At 40.6% G+C, this 21,113-nt stretch overlaps 1 protein-coding gene and 2 non-coding genes across 6 annotated transcripts; 1 reads left to right on the plus strand and 2 right to left on the minus strand.

The window, feature by feature from the left end:
• Positions 1 to 234: 234 nt before the first annotated feature.
• On the minus strand, positions 235 to 19,122 carry LOC134321763 (serine/threonine-protein kinase pim-1-like). Of its 4 annotated transcripts, none has more exons than XM_063003582.1 (12): positions 19,097 to 19,122; positions 3,988 to 4,152; positions 3,163 to 3,214; positions 2,860 to 2,960; positions 2,398 to 2,633; positions 1,983 to 2,081; positions 1,752 to 1,814; positions 1,522 to 1,616; positions 1,278 to 1,328; positions 727 to 1,099; positions 453 to 629; positions 235 to 341 (listed from the first exon to the last, which is right to left on the minus strand). In XM_063003582.1, exons 3-12 carry the CDS (start codon positions 3,181 to 3,183, stop codon positions 235 to 237), a joined length of 1,323 nt encoding a protein of 440 aa, XP_062859652.1. In that variant the 5' UTR covers positions 3,184 to 3,214; positions 3,988 to 4,152; positions 19,097 to 19,122. The 4 variants fall into 4 exon arrangements, with proteins under 4 accessions (XP_062859652.1, XP_062859653.1, XP_062859654.1 ...); XM_063003583.1 differs by lacking the exon at positions 19,097 to 19,122 and adding an exon at positions 11,778 to 11,825 and having other exon boundaries at positions 3,988 to 4,133; XM_063003584.1 differs by lacking the exon at positions 19,097 to 19,122 and adding an exon at positions 10,902 to 10,962 and having other exon boundaries at positions 3,988 to 4,133.
• Positions 8,941 to 9,013, plus strand: trnak-uuu (transfer RNA lysine (anticodon UUU)). The gene has a single exon. It is a non-coding gene; the product is annotated as a tRNA-Lys (tRNA).
• On the minus strand, positions 16,157 to 16,228 carry trnah-gug (transfer RNA histidin (anticodon GUG)). The gene has a single exon. It is a non-coding gene; the product is annotated as a tRNA-His (tRNA).
• Positions 19,123 to 21,113: the final 1,991 nt, after the last annotated feature.

A 21,113-nucleotide genomic window follows, 5' to 3' on the forward strand; every position in this document is an offset into this window, starting at 1 on the left:
AGAAAAGGGGGAAAAAACAGTTTGACATGAGGAATTGTTGTTATAGCTATAAAAAATGTATGATTGTATTTGGTTAAAAGTTCTTTACACACCAATTACTAACCTAGTGTCTTTGATGTTATTAGCAAAATGCAACGATGATTCATTGCAACATGTGATCTGGCCTATATGCTAACACAGACTCTTAGCTAAATCCATTTAGGTCTATCCTTATGTGTTCTGACTGACCTGGACTTAGTTCCTAAGGATCTCTGAAAACCAGTTGTGCTCCAGGATCATCTCGAGGCTGGGTCGCTCATTCGGATCCTTGGCCAGGCAGCGTCTTATCAGATGACGGCAGGCTGTGCGTGCAGTGATCGGGTCGTTACAATATTGTAATAGAAACTATTTAACATCACTTTAAAAAAAAAAACGATAAGAGACATGCTTCTTATGTTTCTGCATTTTCTTACCCTTAGACACACCAGCTTTGAAGATCAGATGTCCAGCAGCGATCTCCCTCTCATTCCAGAATGGCAGCTCTCCACACACTAAAATAAACAAAAGGACGCCCAGACTCCACACCGTTGCAGCGCAACCATGATACTTACCTTCCTCGATCCATTCAGGTGGGGCGTATAGTATGGTGCCTGAATAAAAGTGCGAGAAACGGTTCACACACACGGCTTTCCTATGCGATCGCTGTCATCTGTGTTTCATAGCTACTGACCTCCGAGGTACAATTACCTGCAAAACGTCTGTAGGGTGTCGACTTGAGCAAGTCCCCACAGCCAAAGTCTATGAGCTTGACCTCTAACGTGTCGAAACTGACCAGAAGGTTCTGCTCCTTGATATCCCGATGGAGAACGCCGCGATTACGGCAATGACGGGTGGCGAGAACCACCTGCCACATGATGACCTGAGCCAGACGTTCGGGAAGTGAGCCGTTCCTGCGGTATTTGAAGAGGTCCATGCAGCGGGCGGGTCGCTCCAGGATCAAGACGTAGCACTCGGGCATGTCGAACCATTCCAGGAGCTCCAGGACGTGTTCACAGCGAGGTGGCTCGGACACCATCAGCATCAACGTCACCTCTACAGGGAGACCGTTCTTCTTACCAGGCTAACATTTGAGCAGACATGGTTAACATGGGGTTGGAATTGGTAGTCAGTAGGCAGAGTGGCGGTTACATTTGATGCTATTTTGCATTTTAATGCATCATGTTTATAAGATAAGGTTTTTTTTTTATATGGCTGTTGCATCTTTGCAATATTTCACAAGTGAAACAAATGTTACTTACAATGGTGATGAATCTGTCACAGCCACTCTTCAGCACAATCTTAATAGCAACCTATTAAAACATGCAAAACAAAACCATTAAAATCAGGAATGAATATTACGGGCCAACAGTAACCAAAAGAGCTGTTCGCGTTTTAACTACAAGTTTGATGACATGCGTAGTCAATGTGGATCTTAAGATCAAAGCAGCTTTGTAATGATCGACAATTCTCGTGTCACTGAGCAGAGCCGAGTAAATATCTCACCTGTTTTCCATCTGCCTTACGAAGTCCTGCAAACACAGAACCGCAGCCTCCTTTGCCCAGAAGCTTTCCGACTCCGTACAGGCTATCGAAGCACTCTGTAAAACAGGACGTGTTGTTAATCTGATAGAAACTCCTCAGTAAAAGTAAAAAACTCAATAAAAAACTCACGAGCAGCATGATTTAAGCTCTAGAAAATATTTGTTCTATGAAAGGTGTGAGGCTGGACAGACCTTTGGAAGGAGCGCTTCCTCTCTGTACAGAGTGCTTTCCTGTAGTCGTGCTCTTCTCACCAGCTGTTGTTCACACAAATGTCATTTAATCGCTGTCAGTAAATGATCTCTAACACATCAGAAGTACAACAAGTGTACAGAGCTTTACAGAGTCATACGTTACAAATGTTTTATCATTAAATCTTACCAGTTCACAATATCACTGAATGGTTCAGTAAAGTTCTGGCTGACCTGTGTGGATGAAGTTGCTGGAGGAAGTGCTGGTGCTCAGTTCCTCCGGGCTATCTTCGATGTGTGAGGTCCCTCCAACTGTACCGTCAATGCTCTCGACTTAAAAGACGTGTTTTGTGTTAGTATCAGCATTTTACATCGACTTTCAAACAATCACAGAGTGAATCTTTCCTAGAAAATTGTTCTAAATCAAACCTGAACTGGATTCTTTTCTAAATCACTGCACTCATTCACTCAAAACCTTTCACCTAGTAAATTTAGCTCTGAATAAAAAAATGGTTTTCTAGTCGACTTGCTGTAGTGTGTACTGGAAAAAAATGGTTTTCTAGTCGACTTGCTGTAGTGTGTACTTACTACTTTTTTTTGGTAGCTCTCAGTGAGAGCAGTTATTGTTAGACTGGAGTTTCAAACCCACCTGAAGTTCCAGAAGCGGATCGTGGACGTAGTGAGTCTCTCTCTGTGTGTTGGGATCCTCGTGATTCAGAGGAGCTACTGGATCCTTCCTGTTTTGGGCTCAGATCCACCACCTCATCTGATTGGGAAGTGATGGAGTCGTCTGTTCTGTCACCATCGGTGTTAGCAACCATGTTCTGAATGGTTCTGATCCAAGCCTCTCTATTCTCCTCTGAATCGGCCTCCAATACCCAGATCCTACACACACACACACACACACCCTGAACATGGCACTAATCTACAGCACAACAAAGTGCTTATTCCACTCCGGTTTTCATGTCATTTCTATTATAAAGAGAGTAAAATGTTCCTTTTTTAATTCATCATCTTTCTTTAGCAGAACTTTTGCATAGCCACGCCCTTCAGCGTGTCATAAATAAAGAAAGAAAATGAATTTTCATGCCTGATGATACACTGGACTTACTTTGTAGGTGAAACCACCTGGAAGCAGCAACGGCGTCCAATGCTCTTGTAGTGTTTGGCCGTGCACAGGTGTAAATCAGCTATGACCACCGTGATATTCTGCTGGGGGTACAAAAGGTTTCTCAAACATTTCTTTACCTCTAATATTCCAGTTTTAAATCAAAGCACAAGCAAAACAACTCAAACTTTAGCAAACGAGTCTTTAAAACTGATTGTTCAGGAACAGTTTCTCCTTTTTATGTTGATTTTGATGTAAGCCACTATTGCTACTGATTTTACTTTAGACAAAGGACACGTGACTAACCCCGGATTTCTTCTTGTACATAAGGTGGTTGTTCTGAATCAGGAACCAGCGCCTGAAGGAAAGAAACAGAAACAAAAGGAATCATAGAAATAAAACAACTGCATAGTACTGAAATTCTGCAGGATTTCACTTGTAACTAATACAATGATATAAAATTATTATTAATAATTTATTATTATATAATAAACATATTAAATACATATTAAATCATCCAGAGTTGAATCGTCGTGTATTCTGATTTAACATGCCGATGATCAGTCTGAGTCAGTAAAATGTACAATATTTAGGAAACGATTGCTATGATGATTAGAGGTGTTTAATTAGCCATTCATTTCTACCTAAATGATTGCTCATCGTGTGTTCTAGCTCTCTACAAACCTGTTCCATGTTTTAAAGACATTACTGGCCCTCTTGAACAAGTATCCCTCCATAACTATCTGGTTCTCTGCGTCCACGCTGCCCCCCGGTTCGGTCTCGCCACCACAGACGTCCTGAAAAGACGTCTGAGAACGAACTCGACCGAACGGCCAGCACAGACATAGACTACGCAAAAAGCGTCGCATTAGAGAAGGACGGTCGGTAGCACGTCTCTCCTGTTCAGCAGCCATCATGAGAAATGATGTACAAACACTGAAGGTTCAACTAAACTGAGCTCTCATAGAACACTCAGTGTCATCACAATGATGTCACAAAGGCAGAAGATCTCACTGCTGCAGCGCTGCAGGTGATGGTGTACATTAAAATTTCACCATTTGTTTATTTTTCATTATTTTAGTCAAATGATTTTAACAAAATGAATGCACAGACCTCCTCCTCGATTCCTACCGGAGTTTACTGCCACTCTGTCCGCTCTGAACATGCTTCGTCCATCCAGCTCCATGTTACAGTTCAGCCACATCTCCGTCTCAATCATGATGTTATACTCCGCCCTCCACCCACGTGTTGTGGTCCACAGTCGCAGCTCATCCATTCTGTTTGCCAGAGGTTGTACTAAAAAGTAATTAAGGGAGACAAGACTAGACACAAGTATTGGTCACTACATGGTACTAAGTAATTAAGTGGTAGGTCGAGACAGATCATCTCAAGCTGACGTCTCAACCCCACCCTGATACAATGCATTCGAAATCCTAGCTCTGGTGCACTAGCGTGTGTTCTTACCGCTGCCCACCTGAGCAGCCCAACACCCCATCTTTATAATATATTTGGTTATATACAGTGTATCACAAAAGTGAGTACACCCCTCACATTTCTGCAGATATTTAAGTATATCTTTTCATGGGACAACACTGACAAAATGACACTTTGACACAATGAAAAGTAGTCTGTGTGCAGCTTATATAACAGTGTAAATTTACTCTTCCCTCAAAATAACTCAATATACAGCCATTAATGTCTAAACCACCGGCAACAAAAGTGAGTACACCCCTAAGAGACTACACCCCTAAATGTCCAAATTGAGCACTGCTTGTAATTTTCCCTTCAAAATGTCATGTGATTTGTTAGTGTTACTAGGTCTCAGGTGTGCATAGGGAGCAGGTGTGTTCAATTTAGTAGTACAGCTCTCACACTCTCTCATACTGGTCACTGAAAGTTCCAACATGGCACCTCATGGCAAAGAACTCTCTGAGGATCTTAAAAGACGAATTGTTGCGCTACATGAAGATGGCCAAGGCTACAAGAAGATTGCCAACACCCTGAAACTGAGCTGCAGCACAGTGGCCAAGATTATCCAGCGTTTTAAAAGAGCAGGGTCCACTCAGAACAGACCTCGCGTTGGTCGTCCAAAGAAGCTGAGTGCACGTGCTCAGCGTCACATCCAACTGCTGTCTTTGAAAGATAGGTGCAGGAGTGCTGTCAGCATTGCTGCAGAGATTGAAAAGGTGGGGGGTCAGCCTGTCAGTGCTCAGACCATACGCCGCACACTACATCAAATTGGTCTGCATGGCTGTCACCCCAGAAGGAAGCCTCTTCTGAAGTCTCTACACAAGAAAGCCTGCAAACAGTTTGCTGAAGACATGTCAACAAAGGACATGGATTACTGGAACCATGTCCTATGGTCTGATGAGACCAAGATTAATTTGTTTGGTTCAGATGGTCTCAAGCATGTGTGGCGGCAATCAGGTGAGGAGTACAAAGATAAGTGCGTCATGCCTACAGTCAAGCATGGTGGTGGGAATGCCATGGTCTGGGGCTGCATGAGTGCAGCAGGTGTTGGGGAGTTACATTTCATTGAGGGACACATGAACTCCAATATGTACTGTGAAATACTGAAGCAGAGCATGATCCCCTCCCTCCGGAAACTGGGTCGCAGGGCAGTGTTCCAGCATGATAATGACCCCAAACACACCTCTAAGACGACCACTGCTTTACTGAAGAGGCTGAGGGTAAAGGTGATGGACTGGCCAAGCATGTCTCCAGACCTAAACCCAAAAGAACATCTTTGGGGCATCCTCAAGCGGAAGGTGGAGGAGCGCAAAGTCTCGAATATCCGCCAGCTCCGTGATGTCGTCATGGAGGAGTGGAAAAGCATTCCAGTGGCAACCTGTGAAGCTCTGGTAAACTCCATGCCCAGGAAAGTTAAGGCAGTTCTGGGAAATAATGGTGGCCACACAAAATATTGACACTTCAGGAACTTTCACTAAGGGGTGTACTCACTTTTGTTGCCGGTGGTTTAGACATTAATGGCTGTATATTGAGTTATTTTGAGGGAAGAATAAATTTACACTGTTATATAAGCTGCACACAGACTACTTTTCATTGTGTCAAAGTGTCATTTTGTCAGTGTTGTCCCATGAAAAGATATACTTAAATATCTGCAGAAATGTGAGGGGTGTACTCACTTTTGTGATACACTGTACAATACAGTAGTTGTATGTAATTAAGTTGTCAGAGTTCAGTGAACAAACTGTGTTGATCATGTGTGTGTGGTCGTGTGTTGTGCATGTGCAAGTGCGTGTGTGAGCGAGTGTCTGTGCATGTGTACAAGTGTGTGTATTCTGTGTGTATGTGGGTGTGAGTGAGTGTATGTGCATGTGAGTGTGTGTATATATATATATATATAATGTAAGTAATTTTGTGCCAGTGTAAGTATGTGTGCAGTTAAGTGTCTCTGTGTGTGTGTTTGTGAGTAAGCATGATTGTGTGTCAGAATCTAAGTGTGTTGGTGTATGTATGTCTATGTGCAAGTGTTTGTGAATTTATGTGTGTGTGTGTGTTTGTGAGTGTGCGTGTTAGTGTATGTGCATGTAAGTTAGTGTATAAGTGTGTGTATATGCAAGTAGTTACGTGTCACAGTCTAAGTGTGTGTGTATGTATGTATGCTTGTGAGAGTTGAGTATTAGTTTGTGTATGTGTGACTGTGTGTATGTGTGTGTGTGCATGTGTGCGAGTTTGTGAGTGTGTGTGTATGACTGTGCATGCGTGTGAGTGTGTGTTTATGTGTGTGGTTCTGTTGTGTGTGATTATAATGATGCGAGTGTGTATTTGTTTGAGGTGTGCATATAATTTAGTGTTAGTGTATGTGTGCATGTGTGTGTGTGTGCCAGAGTCCATCATGTATGTATGTGTGTGTCAGAGTGCATCATGTATGTGTGTGTGTCAGAGTCCATCATGTATGTGTGTGTCAGAGTTCATCATGTATGTATGTACTGTATGTGTGTGTGTGTGGCAAAGTCAATCATGTGTGTGTGTCAGAGTCCATCATGTATGTGTGTGTCAGAGTTTATCATGTATGTGTGTAAGAGTGCATCATGTGTGTGTGTGGCAAAGTCAATCATGTGTGTGTATATGTGTGTCAGAGACCATCATGTATGTGTGTGTCAGAGTTTATCATGTATGTGTGTGTGTCAGAGTGCATCGTGTGTGTGTGCGTGTGTGTCAGATTGCATCATGGGTGTGTGCGTGTGTGTCAGAGTGCATCATGGGTGTGTGCGTGTGTGTCAGAGTCCATCATGTGTGTGTGTGCATGTTTGTGTGTGTGTGGCAAAGTCCATCATGTGTGTATGCGTGTGTGTTCATACATATGAGTCCATCATGTATGTATGTATGTGTGTGTCAGAGTTCATCATGTATGTATGTGTTTGTGTGTGGCAAAGTCCATCATGTGTGTGTATGTGTGTCAGAGTCCATCATGTGTGTGTATGCGTGTGTGTCAGAGTTCATCATGTATGTGTGTGTGTCAGAGTTCATCATGTATGTGTGTGTGTCAGAGTTTATCATGTATGTGTGTGTGTGTTTTTGTGTGTGGCAAAGACCATTATGTATGTGTGTGTGTGCCAGAGTCCATCATGTGTGTATGTGTGTGTGCATGCATGGGTGTTGGTGAGTGTGTGTTTGAGTGTGCATGCATGCAAGTGTGTTTTTATGTGTGTGGTTCTGTTGTGTGTGTGTGTGTGGTGTGTGTGTGATTGTGTTTGTGTGTATTTGTTTGTGGTGTGCATATAATTTAGTGTCAGTGTATGTGTGTGTGCATGTGTGTGTTTGCATGAGTGTAACTGTGTTGGTGTGTGTATGTATGTGTGTGTGTGTCAAAGTCAATCGTGTATGTATGTGTGTGTGTGCCAGAGTCCATCATGTATGTGTGTGTGTGTGTGTGTGTGTGTGTGCCAGAGTTCATCATGTATGTATGTGTGTGTGTGTGCACCAGAGTCCATCATGTGTGTGTGTGTATGCATGCATGGGTGTTTGAGTGTGCATGCGTGCAAGTGTGTTTTTATGTGTGTGGTTCTGTTGTGTGTGTGTGTGTGTTTGCGTGTGTGTATTTGTTTGTGGTGTGCGTATAATTTAGTGTCAGTGTATGTGTGTGTTTGCATGAGTGTAACTGTGTTGGTGTATGTATGTGTGTGTGTGTGTGTGTGTGTCAAAGTCAATCGTGTTTGTGTTCCAGAGTCCATCATGTGTGTGTGTGTGTGTGTGTGTGTGTGTTTGTGCCAGAGTCCATCGTGTGTGTGTGTGTTTGTGCCAGAGTCCATCATGTGTGTGTGCCAGATTCCATCATGTGTGTGTGTTTGTGTGTGTCAGAGTTCATTAGTTTAGACCTGAGTTCAGGACTTCGATGCCGTTTACACAATAAAAGCTGTTCACATTCTGCAACTGTTGCATGCATGTTCATACCTTCATATATCGAGTCATTTTGTAGGGCCATGCTTGGATATGCTTATCTTACTCTTCTCAAATCCTCCATTATACATACATACACGGTGAAATTAAAACGCTTTATATTCTATGTACTCTTGAAAACAAACGGCCACGGCTCGGATGGAAAACCGCCCAACATACTCACAAAAACAGCCGATAATCAGCGCTTAAACAATATTAAACCAGTTAAACATGATCTACTACTGCTGATATCTCACAAATCAGTGATTATAAATTATTAATGGCATTTGAAATAATGAATGGCATTTGAAATAATAAAAAACTAAGACTAAGAAGTCTTAAGAAGTGTTTCTTTAGGGTTTTTTGTGTTCTTGCTAGAACTGTTTCTACTTGAAGAACTGTTTAGTATAATTCAAGGTTCTTTGCTAACTCAATTTGATTTTTATAGATTTTTTTATTTTGCCACATATAAATGCACATAACATAAAATTCTCCTCCTGATATGTTTTTCTTTGTGTGTGTAAGCAGCAACATACTTCACCTAAAACTTTATATAATCGCCTTCAAGAGAGCCGAAACAGAAATAAAAACATTTTATATTAATTGAAGTTTTACAGGACAACTTATGTTAAAGTTTGTAATTTAAGTCACATGGTTGTGAGGATTAAAGCAGCTTGCAGAGCCCGGATAGCTCAGTCGGTAGAGCATCAGACTTTTAATCTGAGGGTCCAGGGTTCAAGTCCCTGTTCGGGCGAGTTGCTTCTTACTGCATTAGGTAAGCGGTAATGTCCTGTACTACATGGTTTATTTAGAATGATGAAGAATTTGTACTTTGTGAGATATTTCTAAGTAAAATAGCATGTACTTGATAAGCTTGAAATAATTGCACGCTGCATGTGTAACATGTTCTCCACACCGACTAGCTGTTTTACAGTGGTGTATAGTAACGAAGTAATAATACTTCGTTACAGTATTTAAGTAGTTTTTTGGAGTATCTGTACTTTACTGGAGTAGAAAAACTTTTACTTTCACTCCACTACATTTCCTAAAGAAAATGTGTACTTTTAATCCGATACATTTCACGTATGTAAATTCGTTACTCGTTACTTCAAAATAAAACGACAAGAATTGTTTTTAGCTAAATGATGTGAGATGTGTGACAGACTGCATGCATGTTTGGCGAATCTGCGCTTTAAGTTAGATCGGCGGTTATAAACACATTATTGCGCATGTGCAAACAAACATTCGCGTTCTGAGTGAAGCGCGTCGCTCTGTTCACCCAAATACACGGAAATACCGGCATATCAGAAGCTCCCGGTCCAACCTCACCAAACACACTGATGTAAGTTAAGAATGATTAATAAAGTAAAACCGCAGCATGTAATAATATTTTTTATTATTAGCATTGAGATTGTTCAGATATCGAGCTACCATTTTCGATTACATTAGAATTCAGTGCAGACATGAAGACGTGTCCATCATTTTTAAAAACTCACCTGCCGACAAATATTTCCTCAGATAACTTCTGTATTACACCGACAGAGAAAAGATTCATGGGTGCTGAGGAAAACGTCTTTAACCCTTTATGGTCTCAACAATAAAATAATGTTTAAAAGATTATTGTTTTGCTTTTACTAGTTTTTAACATTTCAACTTTTCATGGATGATTTTTCAGCTGCTGCTTCAAGCTGACATAAGTTAGAAATTGTGTTTTGTTTTTTTTATATGAATACCAATATTTTTTTTAGTTTAACACATGCCGATCAGGGGGTAGATCTGGCCCAAACAAGATTATTTGAATACAGTTAAATAATTAATTACGATTAATTAATTCTGGCAAAATTCAGTGGTTATAGGTTGTTGAGATATATCTATGACTTGAATGTACAACCCGAATCAAAAAATGGGACCGTGTAGAAAATGCAAATAAAAAAAGACAGTTTTTCTTACATTTACATTGACATCTTATATGAACCCAGAATATTTCATGTTTTGTCTGGTCAACTTCATTACAATTCTTAACATACACATACGTGCATTTTAAGTCTACAACACATTCTAAAAAAGTTGGAACAGGGCAATTTAGAGCTAATAATAAGGCTTAAAAAAAAACAACTAAATAATGACGTGATTTTAAACAGGTGATGTCAACAGCTGATTATAATCATGAATTGGCACAGATCATGTTCAGATGGAAGAAAGAAAAAAGGTTGTTGAGGTGGTTTACAGGCTTAAAAGAACAATCTTCATATTTTTCAAAATGACCGCTTCAGTTTATACTAACAGCATTTACTTTTACTTCTACTTTTAATACTTAAGTACATTCAATATCAAATTACTTTTGATACTTAAGTACATTAAACATCAAATACTTTTAGACTTTTACTCAAGTAATATTCTAAAAGGTGACTTTTACTTCTATATAAGTAAATTTCTGGTAAGATACTTGTACTTTTACTCAAGTACGGCCTTCAGGTACTTTATACACCACTGCACGTAACGATACAAAAAAGTGGTGTTAAAAATCCGAGACATTACAAATTTCGAAAATTAAAAGTTATTGCATGTTTGTCAATTTAAAAAAGTCAAACGAAACGATTAATTATAGAGCCTAAATGTCTTTGTAACACTTACAGACTGACCTGATTTTTGATGCTGCATTTCAGTAAGCAATGACGCAACGAGTTTCATATTACGTGATGCCCTTAAATGATCATAATGTTTCTGCCTTGGAGAATGCGGGCATCGATCCCACTACCTCTCGCATGCTAAGCGAGCGCCCTACCATTTGAGCTAATTCCCCTGACGAAGAAACCACCTTTACCCTTTGTAATGTACTAACAGAGCAGAGCGTTGATGCTGCATTATGTAGACAAAATAGTGCAGGATATACCAACTGTTTAGTGCAGTGCAATAACAAAGCAGCTCTGTGAAGCAAGGACTGAAATAATAATGCATGTAATTCAACATAAAATATGTGGGTATTAATATCTAAAACTCTTAGATATTGCATTATTAGCATTATTAGGCTGCACATAAATATAGATTTAAACGGTCCTCTATTTACTACAGTCTGTTTGCAACAGCTGGGCGTACAACTACTTGGGGTGGAGAACATGTTACACATACAGTGTGCTATTATTTCAAGCTGATCAAGTACATGCTATTTCACTTGAAAATATCTCACAAAGTACAAATTCTTCAACTTTCTAAATACACCATGTAGTACAGAACATTACCGCTTACACAACGCATTAATATATGACTTGCCCAAACAGGGACTTGAACCCTGGACCCTGATGCTCTACCGACTGAGCTATCCAGACTCTGCAACCTGCTTTAATCCTCACAAGGATGTGACATAAATTACAAACTTTAACATACGTTGTCCTGTAAAACTTCAATTAATATAAAAAGATTTTATTGCCAAAAGTATTTACTCATCTGCCTTCACATGCATATGAACTTGAGTGAAATCCCATTCTTAATCCAAAGGGTTTAATATGATGTCGGCCCACCCTTTGCAGCTATAACAGCTTCAACTCTTCTGAAAAGGCGTTCCACTTCTTAGTGCTACATACTGTACATCAGTTGTATTCCACACAGGGCGGCACGGTGGCTAAGTGGGTAGCACTGTCGCCTCACAGTGAAAAGGTCCTGGGTTCGATCCCCGGGTGGGGTGGTCCAGGTCCTTTCTGTGCGGAGTTTGCATGTTCTCCCCGTGTCTGCGTGGGTTTCCTCCGGGTGCTCCGGTTTCCTCCCACAGTCCAAAAACATGCCACTAGGCTAATTGGAGACACTGAATTGTCCCATAGTTACCTAGCCGCTGGGATGCACTGACCAGTGCATTGTAGTGCCAGTCCCAAGCCTGGATAAATAGGGAGGGTTGTGTCAGGAAGGGCATCCGGCGTAAAAACTGTGCCAAATCCCGCTGGCGACCCCTAAAAAAAGGGAAGAAGCCGGAAATGCCGACCCCGTAACCGAAAAACGGGACAAAAGGCTGAGGAACAAGAAGTTGTATTCCACACAGATCAGCATGCAATGAAACTTTCCAACGCAATATTAACTGGATTCATATTATGCCATCTAGTGGACGATTGAATAGCCTACAACAAGCACAAACAGGGTTTGAGTTCTTAATAAATAATGCAGTCAGTTTAAAACCCAACAAGAAGGCTGTACCTAATACACTCATACCAGAGAAAACACACCCTAACATGCTAGTGCCGTTACAGTGCTAAGAATGGTCCACCCAAAAAACATAATTTGATCAGTTGGATCTTAGTCGGTGTGGGCGAAAGTGGTATCTCTGACATCCCAGAAAGAGTCTAAAAGGGTTTGGAACATAGTCGTATCATCATAGCAGTACAACACAGTTTTGTCCGTAGCATCCGAAAATATCCAGAAGCTAATATACAAAAAACATTTATTTTAATAAACTTACCTTGTTGAAAAAAGTATGACCACAATTTCTAAACAAACACAGTATCCGCTGCTGCAGTCTCTACACAAACTTTTCTGCACTGAAATCGCAAGGACACATTTTACGGATATTACGGTAATGCACTGAAAACGCGTCCTACAGTCATGCAAGCACATACAGCAGTGTGTGGAGTTTACACTAATCAACCATAACATTAAAACCACCTCCTTGTTTCTACACTCACTGTCTATTTTATCAGCTCCACTTACCATATAGAAGCACTTTGTAGTTCTACAATTATTGACATGAGCACCACAGAGCAGGTATTATTTAGGTGGTGGATGATTCTCAGCACTGCAGTGACATGGTAGATATAAAGATATAGACATACTTTATTTGTCATATACATAGTACAATAAAATTCTTTCTTTGCATATCCCAGCTTGTTTGGAAGCTGGGGTCAGAGTGCAGGGTCAGCCATCGTATGGCACCCCTGGAGCAGACAGGGTTAAGGGCAAGGACCCAACAGTGGCTGCATAGCAGAGCCTGGATTTAAACCGCCAATTCTGGGTAATAGCCCAAAGCTCCACCCACTAGGCTACCACTGTGGTGGTGTGTTAGTGTGTGCTGTGCTGGTATAAGTGGATCAGACACAGCAGCGCTGCTGGAGTTTTTAAATACCGTGTCCACTCACTGTCCACTCTATTAGACACTCCTACCTAGTTGGTCCACCTTGTAGATGTAAATTCAGAAACGATCGTTCATCTATTGCTGCTGTTTGAGTTGGTCATCTTCTAGACGTTCATCAGTGGTCATAGGACGCTTCCCACAGGGCGCTGTTGGCTGGATGTTTTTGGTTGGTGGACTATTGTCAGTCCAGCAGTAACAGTGTTTAAAAACTCCAGAAGCGCTGCTGGAAAGTTTGGACTTAGCAAACGAAATGAAGCTGGAGAAAGATTAATTGACTTTTGTACAAAAAATCAACTGTCCATCATGAACACTTTCTTTCAACATCACAAAAGGAGACTCTACACATGAACATCACCAAATGGGGCCTATAAGAATCAGATTGACTACATACAGTATGTGTTCGCCAAAGATGGAGGTCGTCTATCATTACCGTGAAAACACAGCCAGGAGCTGACTGTGGAACTGATCATGAACTTTTAACATCAAAAATTAGAGTCAAGCTGCACAAACGGACTAGACAACAGGCTGATCCTAACTTTGACTTGACCAAAATACCTGAAGTTTTCTGGAATAGTCTGCACAACCGGTTCACATCTCTGGACACGGATGAAAATAAGCCTGAGGAACACATATAAAGACTATTATTACCGAAGAAGCTAGCAAGTCAATAAACAAGAGACAGAAAAGACCCCAGCAGCCGTGAATAACAGAAGAGACTCTAAAGATCATTGAAGAAAGACGAAGGGCAAAGGCAAAAGGTAACAAGCAGGCCAGGGACAACATCAGTAAAAGACTAAAGAGAGCCATTCGAACAGACAAAGAACTTTATTACCAAAAGATATGTACAGAGATAGAAAGTGAACATCTGAAGGGAAAGACCAGGAAGGTATACCTAAAGATCAAAGAGATACGATGAAAGTTTCAACCAAGAGTGGGCATGCTAAAAGACGCCAATGGGAACAAACTAACTGAGCCAGAACAGATCAAGAAAAGATGGAAAGAGTACACGGAGCACCTCTATAAGAACGACTCAGTGATATGGGAAGAAATGGAGACTGGCAATGATAGAGAGCCAAACATCCTGAAAGATGAAGTCATCGCTGCGATTACACTTCTGTCAAACAACAAAGCGCCTGGATGTGACAATATTCCACTAGAGCTAATAAAGTCTTCTGAAGCAGCAGTTGATGTAATCACATGCCTGTGTCAACAGATATGGACAACTGGTAAATGGCCCAAGGACTGGACAAGATCAGTGTTTATTCCTATTCCGAAGAAGGGAGATGTTACTGACTGTGGAAACTATCGTACTATTGCGCTCATACATCATGCCAGCAAAATACTACTGAAGATCTTACAAAGACGGTTGAAGCCTTACTTTGACAGAGAGCTGCCGGAGGAACAAGCAGGATTCAGGAGGGGCAGAGGTACAAGAGATGTGATTGCTAACATTAGGTGGATAATGGAAAAGGCCAAAGAATACAACAAGGAGATTTATTTTTGCTTCATTGATTACAGTAAAGCCTTTGACTGTGTTGATCACCAGAAACTTTGGATTACCATGAAGGATATGGGTGTGCCGAGCCATCTGATCAGCCTCATTAGGAACCTTTATACCGACCAAGAAGCAACAGTCTGAACAGAACACGGCGACACGGCATGGTTCAAAGTAGACAAGGATGCATCCTGTCGCCATTTCTCTTCAATTTGTACGCAGAAGCCATTTTCAGGAAGGCTGGACTAACTGAAAAAGAAGAAGGAATTAAAATTGCTGGACGAATCATCAACAATCTTAGATATGCAGATGATACAACTCTGATAACAACAAGTGCAGATGGAATGAAGGACTTATTACGGAGCATCAAGCTGGAAAGCTCGAACATGGGGCTGTTACTCAACACAAAGAAGACAAAGATATTGACTACTGCCAGATACGACCGGGACACATTTGAGATGGATGGCGACGAACTGGAAGTTGTAAAGGACTACAACCTACTCGGAGCGTTGATCACTCAAGATGCGGAAATGACACCGGAAATCAGACGGAGAATAGGTATGGGGAAATCAACAATGAAGTCACTGGACAAGGTCTTCAAATCGAGGAACATTTCACAATTGACGAAAATACGCCTTGTACATAGTTTAGTCTTCTCTGTGGTAATGTACAGATGTGAAACCTGGACGATAAAGAAACAAGACAGAAGAAGAATCAACGCCTTCGAAATGTGGTGTTGGAGAAGGATGTTATCAATACCTTGGACGATCAGAAGAACAAACAAATCAATTTTGGAACAAATCAAGCCAGACATGTCACTTGAATCAAGGATCACTAAGCTACGACTTGCCTACTTTGGACACATCATACGAAGAGAGCGATCACTGGAGAAGGACATCATGGTCGGAAGAATAGAAGGAACAAGGCGAAGAGGAAGACCAGCAACTCGATGGCTCGACACAATCACAGTAACGGCAAAGAAGACCCTGGTGGACCTATCTAGACTTGCACAGGATCAATATTCCTACAGATCGTTCATCCATCAAGTCGCCATGGATCGAGATCGAGCCGTAGGCCAATAAATAAAAAAAAGACCATATGGGAAACAGCAAGGCTCAGCACCAGCTGACGCCATCATCAGCCACTTCTTTCCACTCTGACAAGCCTTTGTCACCTTGACCAGAGCTGCATTGTTGGATCTGGGGTACAGAGAACCATACACAAGGAGTTAGAGAGACAAAAAGGAGGAGAGCATAGAAACCTTCCAAGCATGGCATACAAAAGGACAGTGCCGTGACCCGGATTCGAACCGGGGTTGCTGCGGCCACAACGCAGAGTACTAACCACTATACGATCACGGCTTCCCAGCGGTCAGTCACTGGTGGCTCATGTCAGCTGCTCCCTGATAGACTGCAGTCATAGTTCCAACAGAACAAGACGCTTGAGCAACAGCAACAAGGCGCAGAGGAACTAATAGGCAAAAAATAGTAAAACCCGGGCTGCCTGGGTGAAAACCAGGAATCTTGACCGCTGGACCGTATGGGAAACTGCAAGCACAGCACTGGCAAAGACAAAGAAAGGGAAGCGCTTCAGTCCGATTTGAACAACTTTGAACCAACGGTCGCTGTGTCGCGGAGCCTGGGATTAGCTCTGCTGGCAGACAAAGCCATTTGTTCATGAATCAGGGCCTGAACAGAGAAACCGACCGACGTTGAGGTGATTCGGCTCCGGACCCTCCCCTGCAGTTTTCCTTCAGCGGACAGGTACACGTTTTTCAGGTGCTCACAGTGAATTGTTGGCTTCGCTACCCTGTTTAATTTGTTTCTACTAATAATTGATAGTGTAGCACCTACACTTGCTAATAACAGTAACAAAAAGGCACTAACATTTAACTAGGTTCGAACAGCGGTATACTTTGAAATCAAGAGAGGAGTTAAGGTGAAGTTAAACAGCTAACACATTTATTGCCACACAAGCAATGAAATATCACATACAGTGCTGCAAAAAAAACCTTAGAAATAAAGAAATGAAATAGCTAATAGGAATTATGTTAAGTGCAAGAGATCTTCAATTCAATACCACTCCTTATATTTAAAGAGGTATAGATTCAAAAATTAAGTTCTAGTCCTTGAATGTGTGTATTAAAGGTATTTTCCTATGGCTGTTTTACCCAGGTAGAGTAAATAGTGTGAGTAGGTTCTTATCTGGTCCTGGGCAAAAACTCTGATATATCCGGAGTCTTCTGTAAACGGTAGGCCACACCGCTTCTACGACCATCAACAGTTTCACAGGGCTGGGCTCGCCATCACAATTCTCTAAGTCTTTCTGTGCGTCTAAGAAAAACCAATCTACACAGATAGTGCAGAACAATGAATGCTCCTATTCTTTTATGTTCCCTAAAATGAGATCTCATTAAGTTATTTTCTTCATTTCAGAACATCTTATAACTGTACAAAAACTAAGGATGCACCTTGACTACAAATGATTAATTAACATTCATACATCACAGCAACATTGACATTTAACATGTAAGGAATTACCATACATCCCTTCAGTATTGGTATTTTAGCAGACTAATGAATTACTACTCTTTTCCAACTTTTTAGCTGTAACATGTGCAATTATCCCTTTAACATGAATTTGAATTGAACCATCACTAAACTCCATTAATATGTACATTATGATAACCAAAATATATTCAATCATAGCACAGTTGTGCTGTAAATAATTAAGATGTATCAATCTAACCAAACTGAATGACTTAACAGAATATGTGCACTGTGCCTTTAAGGCTCCACCACGCTATTAGTAATTCTACTTGCTAACTAGCCACTAGCAAGCGATTAGCATAGCTTTACTTTTAAATCATTTCGACAAGCATTAAAGAACATTCTCATAACTCCAATTGGTTTTTTATTCCTTCCATTTCTAATGAAAAGCGTATGAACTCAAAAGAAAGGTGTACTCTTCCTTTACAGTGGCTAGCTAGGCTATCAGAACAAACTCACGGAAGTTTCAAACATTTATTACTTGACAGAAAACCGCCTCCCTCACGTTCATAGCTGGAACTCTGAAAAAAAAAACAAAAAAAAAACAGTTTATTAGCTCTAATATATGCTAAAAGTCAATATTTTAAACCATTATGTAGTATTTTGTACCGAATATTGCTCAGCTGGTCTGCAGCAATCTCTCAAGATCTATCAAGCCAAAAAGAGAAAAACTAACGAAGGTAAAGTCTTTTTCTACCACTGCGCCCTATTTTGGGGACGACAAGTAATTACACCTCTTAAATGACTTTTGAGGTTTTAGTAGCTCCATATTTCACATGGGTTACAATAGCATACGCTTCAATCAGGCTCTAAATCTCTTGAATCATACACTAATTTCATGTTATAGTTCGCCTACAGATTTATACTGCTATCATTACCACTTAGTTATGCCACTTACTTATTAACTGTCATTATATGTGTTATGTTTTGTTAATTTAATAAACATTACAACGATTCAAAACTTAGCGCTGTGGTTTTAATTACTTCGGTGAGAAAAATAATCGGCTTTATGTACTTACCCCAACAGAAAGGGACTGATATGTTATGAATTAGGTTTTTTGAAACAATTTAGCCTAACCAAACAACTAAATGTTGGTGGTGCCTCGTGAAGCTATTAATTATAAAACAATAATTAAATGCAAATCTCTCTTTTACGCTACAATAATGACCACTTCCCATACCCATAAAGAGACCAAAAAGTCATAAGGTAACCAAGTCAGCCAGTAGTCGAACCTAGACTGACCTGATTTTTGATGCTGCATTTCAGTGAGCAATGACGCAACGAGTTCATATTCCGTTTTGCCTTCAAGTGTTTCAGCTCATGTACTCTTTTCTATATTATGTGTTGCTTTTAAACCATCACAGACTCAGTTTATTTAAAACGTTCATCTCAGCCTTTAGGACGAACTGAAAAAAAGTCTTTGTAACACTGACAGACTTAAGTGTTGATGCTGCATTTTAAAAGGGAATGTTGTGAATATCAGCGGTTCATCTTTTACCAAGCAGTTCACTTAATAAACAATCAAAAGGTCACGTAACGATACAAAAAAGTGGTGTTAAAAATACGAGACATTACAAATTTCGAAAATTAAAAGTTATTGCATGTTTGTCAATTTAAAAAAGTCAAACAAAACGATTAATTATAGAGCCTAAATGTCTTTGTAACACGTACAGACTGACCTGATTTTTGATGCTGCGTTTCAGTAAGCAATGACGCAACGAGTTTCATATTACGTGATGCCCTTAAATGATCATAATGTTTCTGCCCTGTAGAATGCGGGCATCGATCCCGCTACCTCTCGCATGCTAAGCGAGCGCCCTACCATTTGAGCTAATTCCCCTGACGAAGAAACCACCTTTACCCTTTGTAATGTACTAACAGAGCAGAGCGTTGATGCTGCATTATGTAAGAGCCAAAATAGTGCAGGATATACCAACTGTTTAGTGCGGTGCAATAACAAAGCAGCTCTGTGAAGCAAGGACTGAAATAATAATGCATGTAATTCAACATAAAATATGTGGGTATTAATATCTAAAACTCTTAGATATTGCATTATTAGCATTATTAGGCTGCACATAAATATAGATTTAAACGGTCCTCTATTTACTACAGTCTGTTTGCAACAGCTGGGCGTACAACTACTTGGGGTGGAGAACATGTTACACATACAGTGTGCTATTATTTCAAGCTGATCAAGTACATGCTATTTCACTTGAAAATATCTCACAAAGTACAAATTCTTCAACTTTCTAAATAAACCATGTAGTACAGAACATCCCTGTTTGGGCAAGTCATTTATTAATGCGTTGTGTAAGCGGTTACAAAACGCATTAATAAATGACTTGCCCAAACAGGGACTTGAACCCTGGACCCTGATGCTCTACCGACTGAGCTATCCAGACTCTGCAACCTGCTTTAATCCTCACAAGGATGTGACATAAATTACAAACTTTAACATACGTTGTCCTGTAAAACTTCAATTAATATAAAAATATTTTATTGCCAAAAGTATTTACTCATCTGCCTTCACATGCATATGAACTTGAGTGACTCCCATTCTTAATCCAAAGGGTTTAATATGATGTCGGCCCACCCTTTGCAGCTATAACAGCTTCAACTCTTCTGAAAAGGCGTTCCACTTCTTAGTGCTACATACAGTACATCAGTTGTATTCCACACCGATCAGCATGCAATGAAACTTTCCAACGCAATATTAACTGGATTCATGTTATGCCATCTAGTGGACGATTGAATAGCCTACAACAAGCACAAACCGGGTTTGAGTTCTTAATAAATAATGCAGTCAGTTAAAAACCCAACAAGAAGGCTGTACCTAATACATTCATACCAGAGAAAACACACCCTAACATGCTAGTGCCGTTACAGTGCTAAGAATGGTCCACCCAAAAAACATAATTTGATCAGTTGGATCTTAGTCGGTGTGGGCGAAAGTGGTATCTCTGACATCCCAGGAAGAGTCTAAAAGGGTTTGGAACATAGTCGTATCATCATAGCAGTACAACACAGTTTTGTCCGTAGCATCCGAAAATATCCAGAAGCTAATATACAAAAAACGTTTATTTTAATAAACTTACCTTGTTGAAAAAAGTATGACCACAATTTCTAAACAAACACAGTATCCGCTGCTGCAGTCTCTACACAAACTTTTCTGCACTGAAATCGCAAGGACACATTTTACGGATATTACGGTAATGCACTGAAAACGCGTCCTACAGTCATGCAAGCACATACAACAGTGTGTAAGTTTACACTAATCAGCCATAACATTAAAACCACCTCCTTGTTTCTACACTCACTGTCTATTTTATCAGCTCCACTTACCATATAGGAGCACTTTGAAGTTCTACAATTATTGACATGAGCACCACAGAGCAGGTATTATTTAGGTGGTGGATGATTCTCAGCACTGCAGTGACATGGTAGATATAAAGATATAGACATACTTTATTTGTCATAGACATAGTACAATAAATTATTTCTTTGCATATCCCAGCTTGTTTGGACTCTGTGGTCAGAGTGCAGGGTCAGCCATCGTACAGCACCCCTGGAGCAGACAGGGTTAAGGGCAAGGACCCAACAGTGGCTGCATAGCAGAGCCTGGATTTAAACCGCCAATTCTGGGTAATAGCCCAAAGCTCCACCCACTAGGCTACCACTGTGGTGGTGTGTTAGTGT

The sequence above is a fragment of the Trichomycterus rosablanca genome, chromosome 10 (genome assembly GCF_030014385.1).
Source record: "Trichomycterus rosablanca isolate fTriRos1 chromosome 10, fTriRos1.hap1, whole genome shotgun sequence".
In the NCBI taxonomy this organism is placed as follows: domain Eukaryota; kingdom Metazoa; phylum Chordata; class Actinopteri; order Siluriformes; family Trichomycteridae; genus Trichomycterus; species Trichomycterus rosablanca.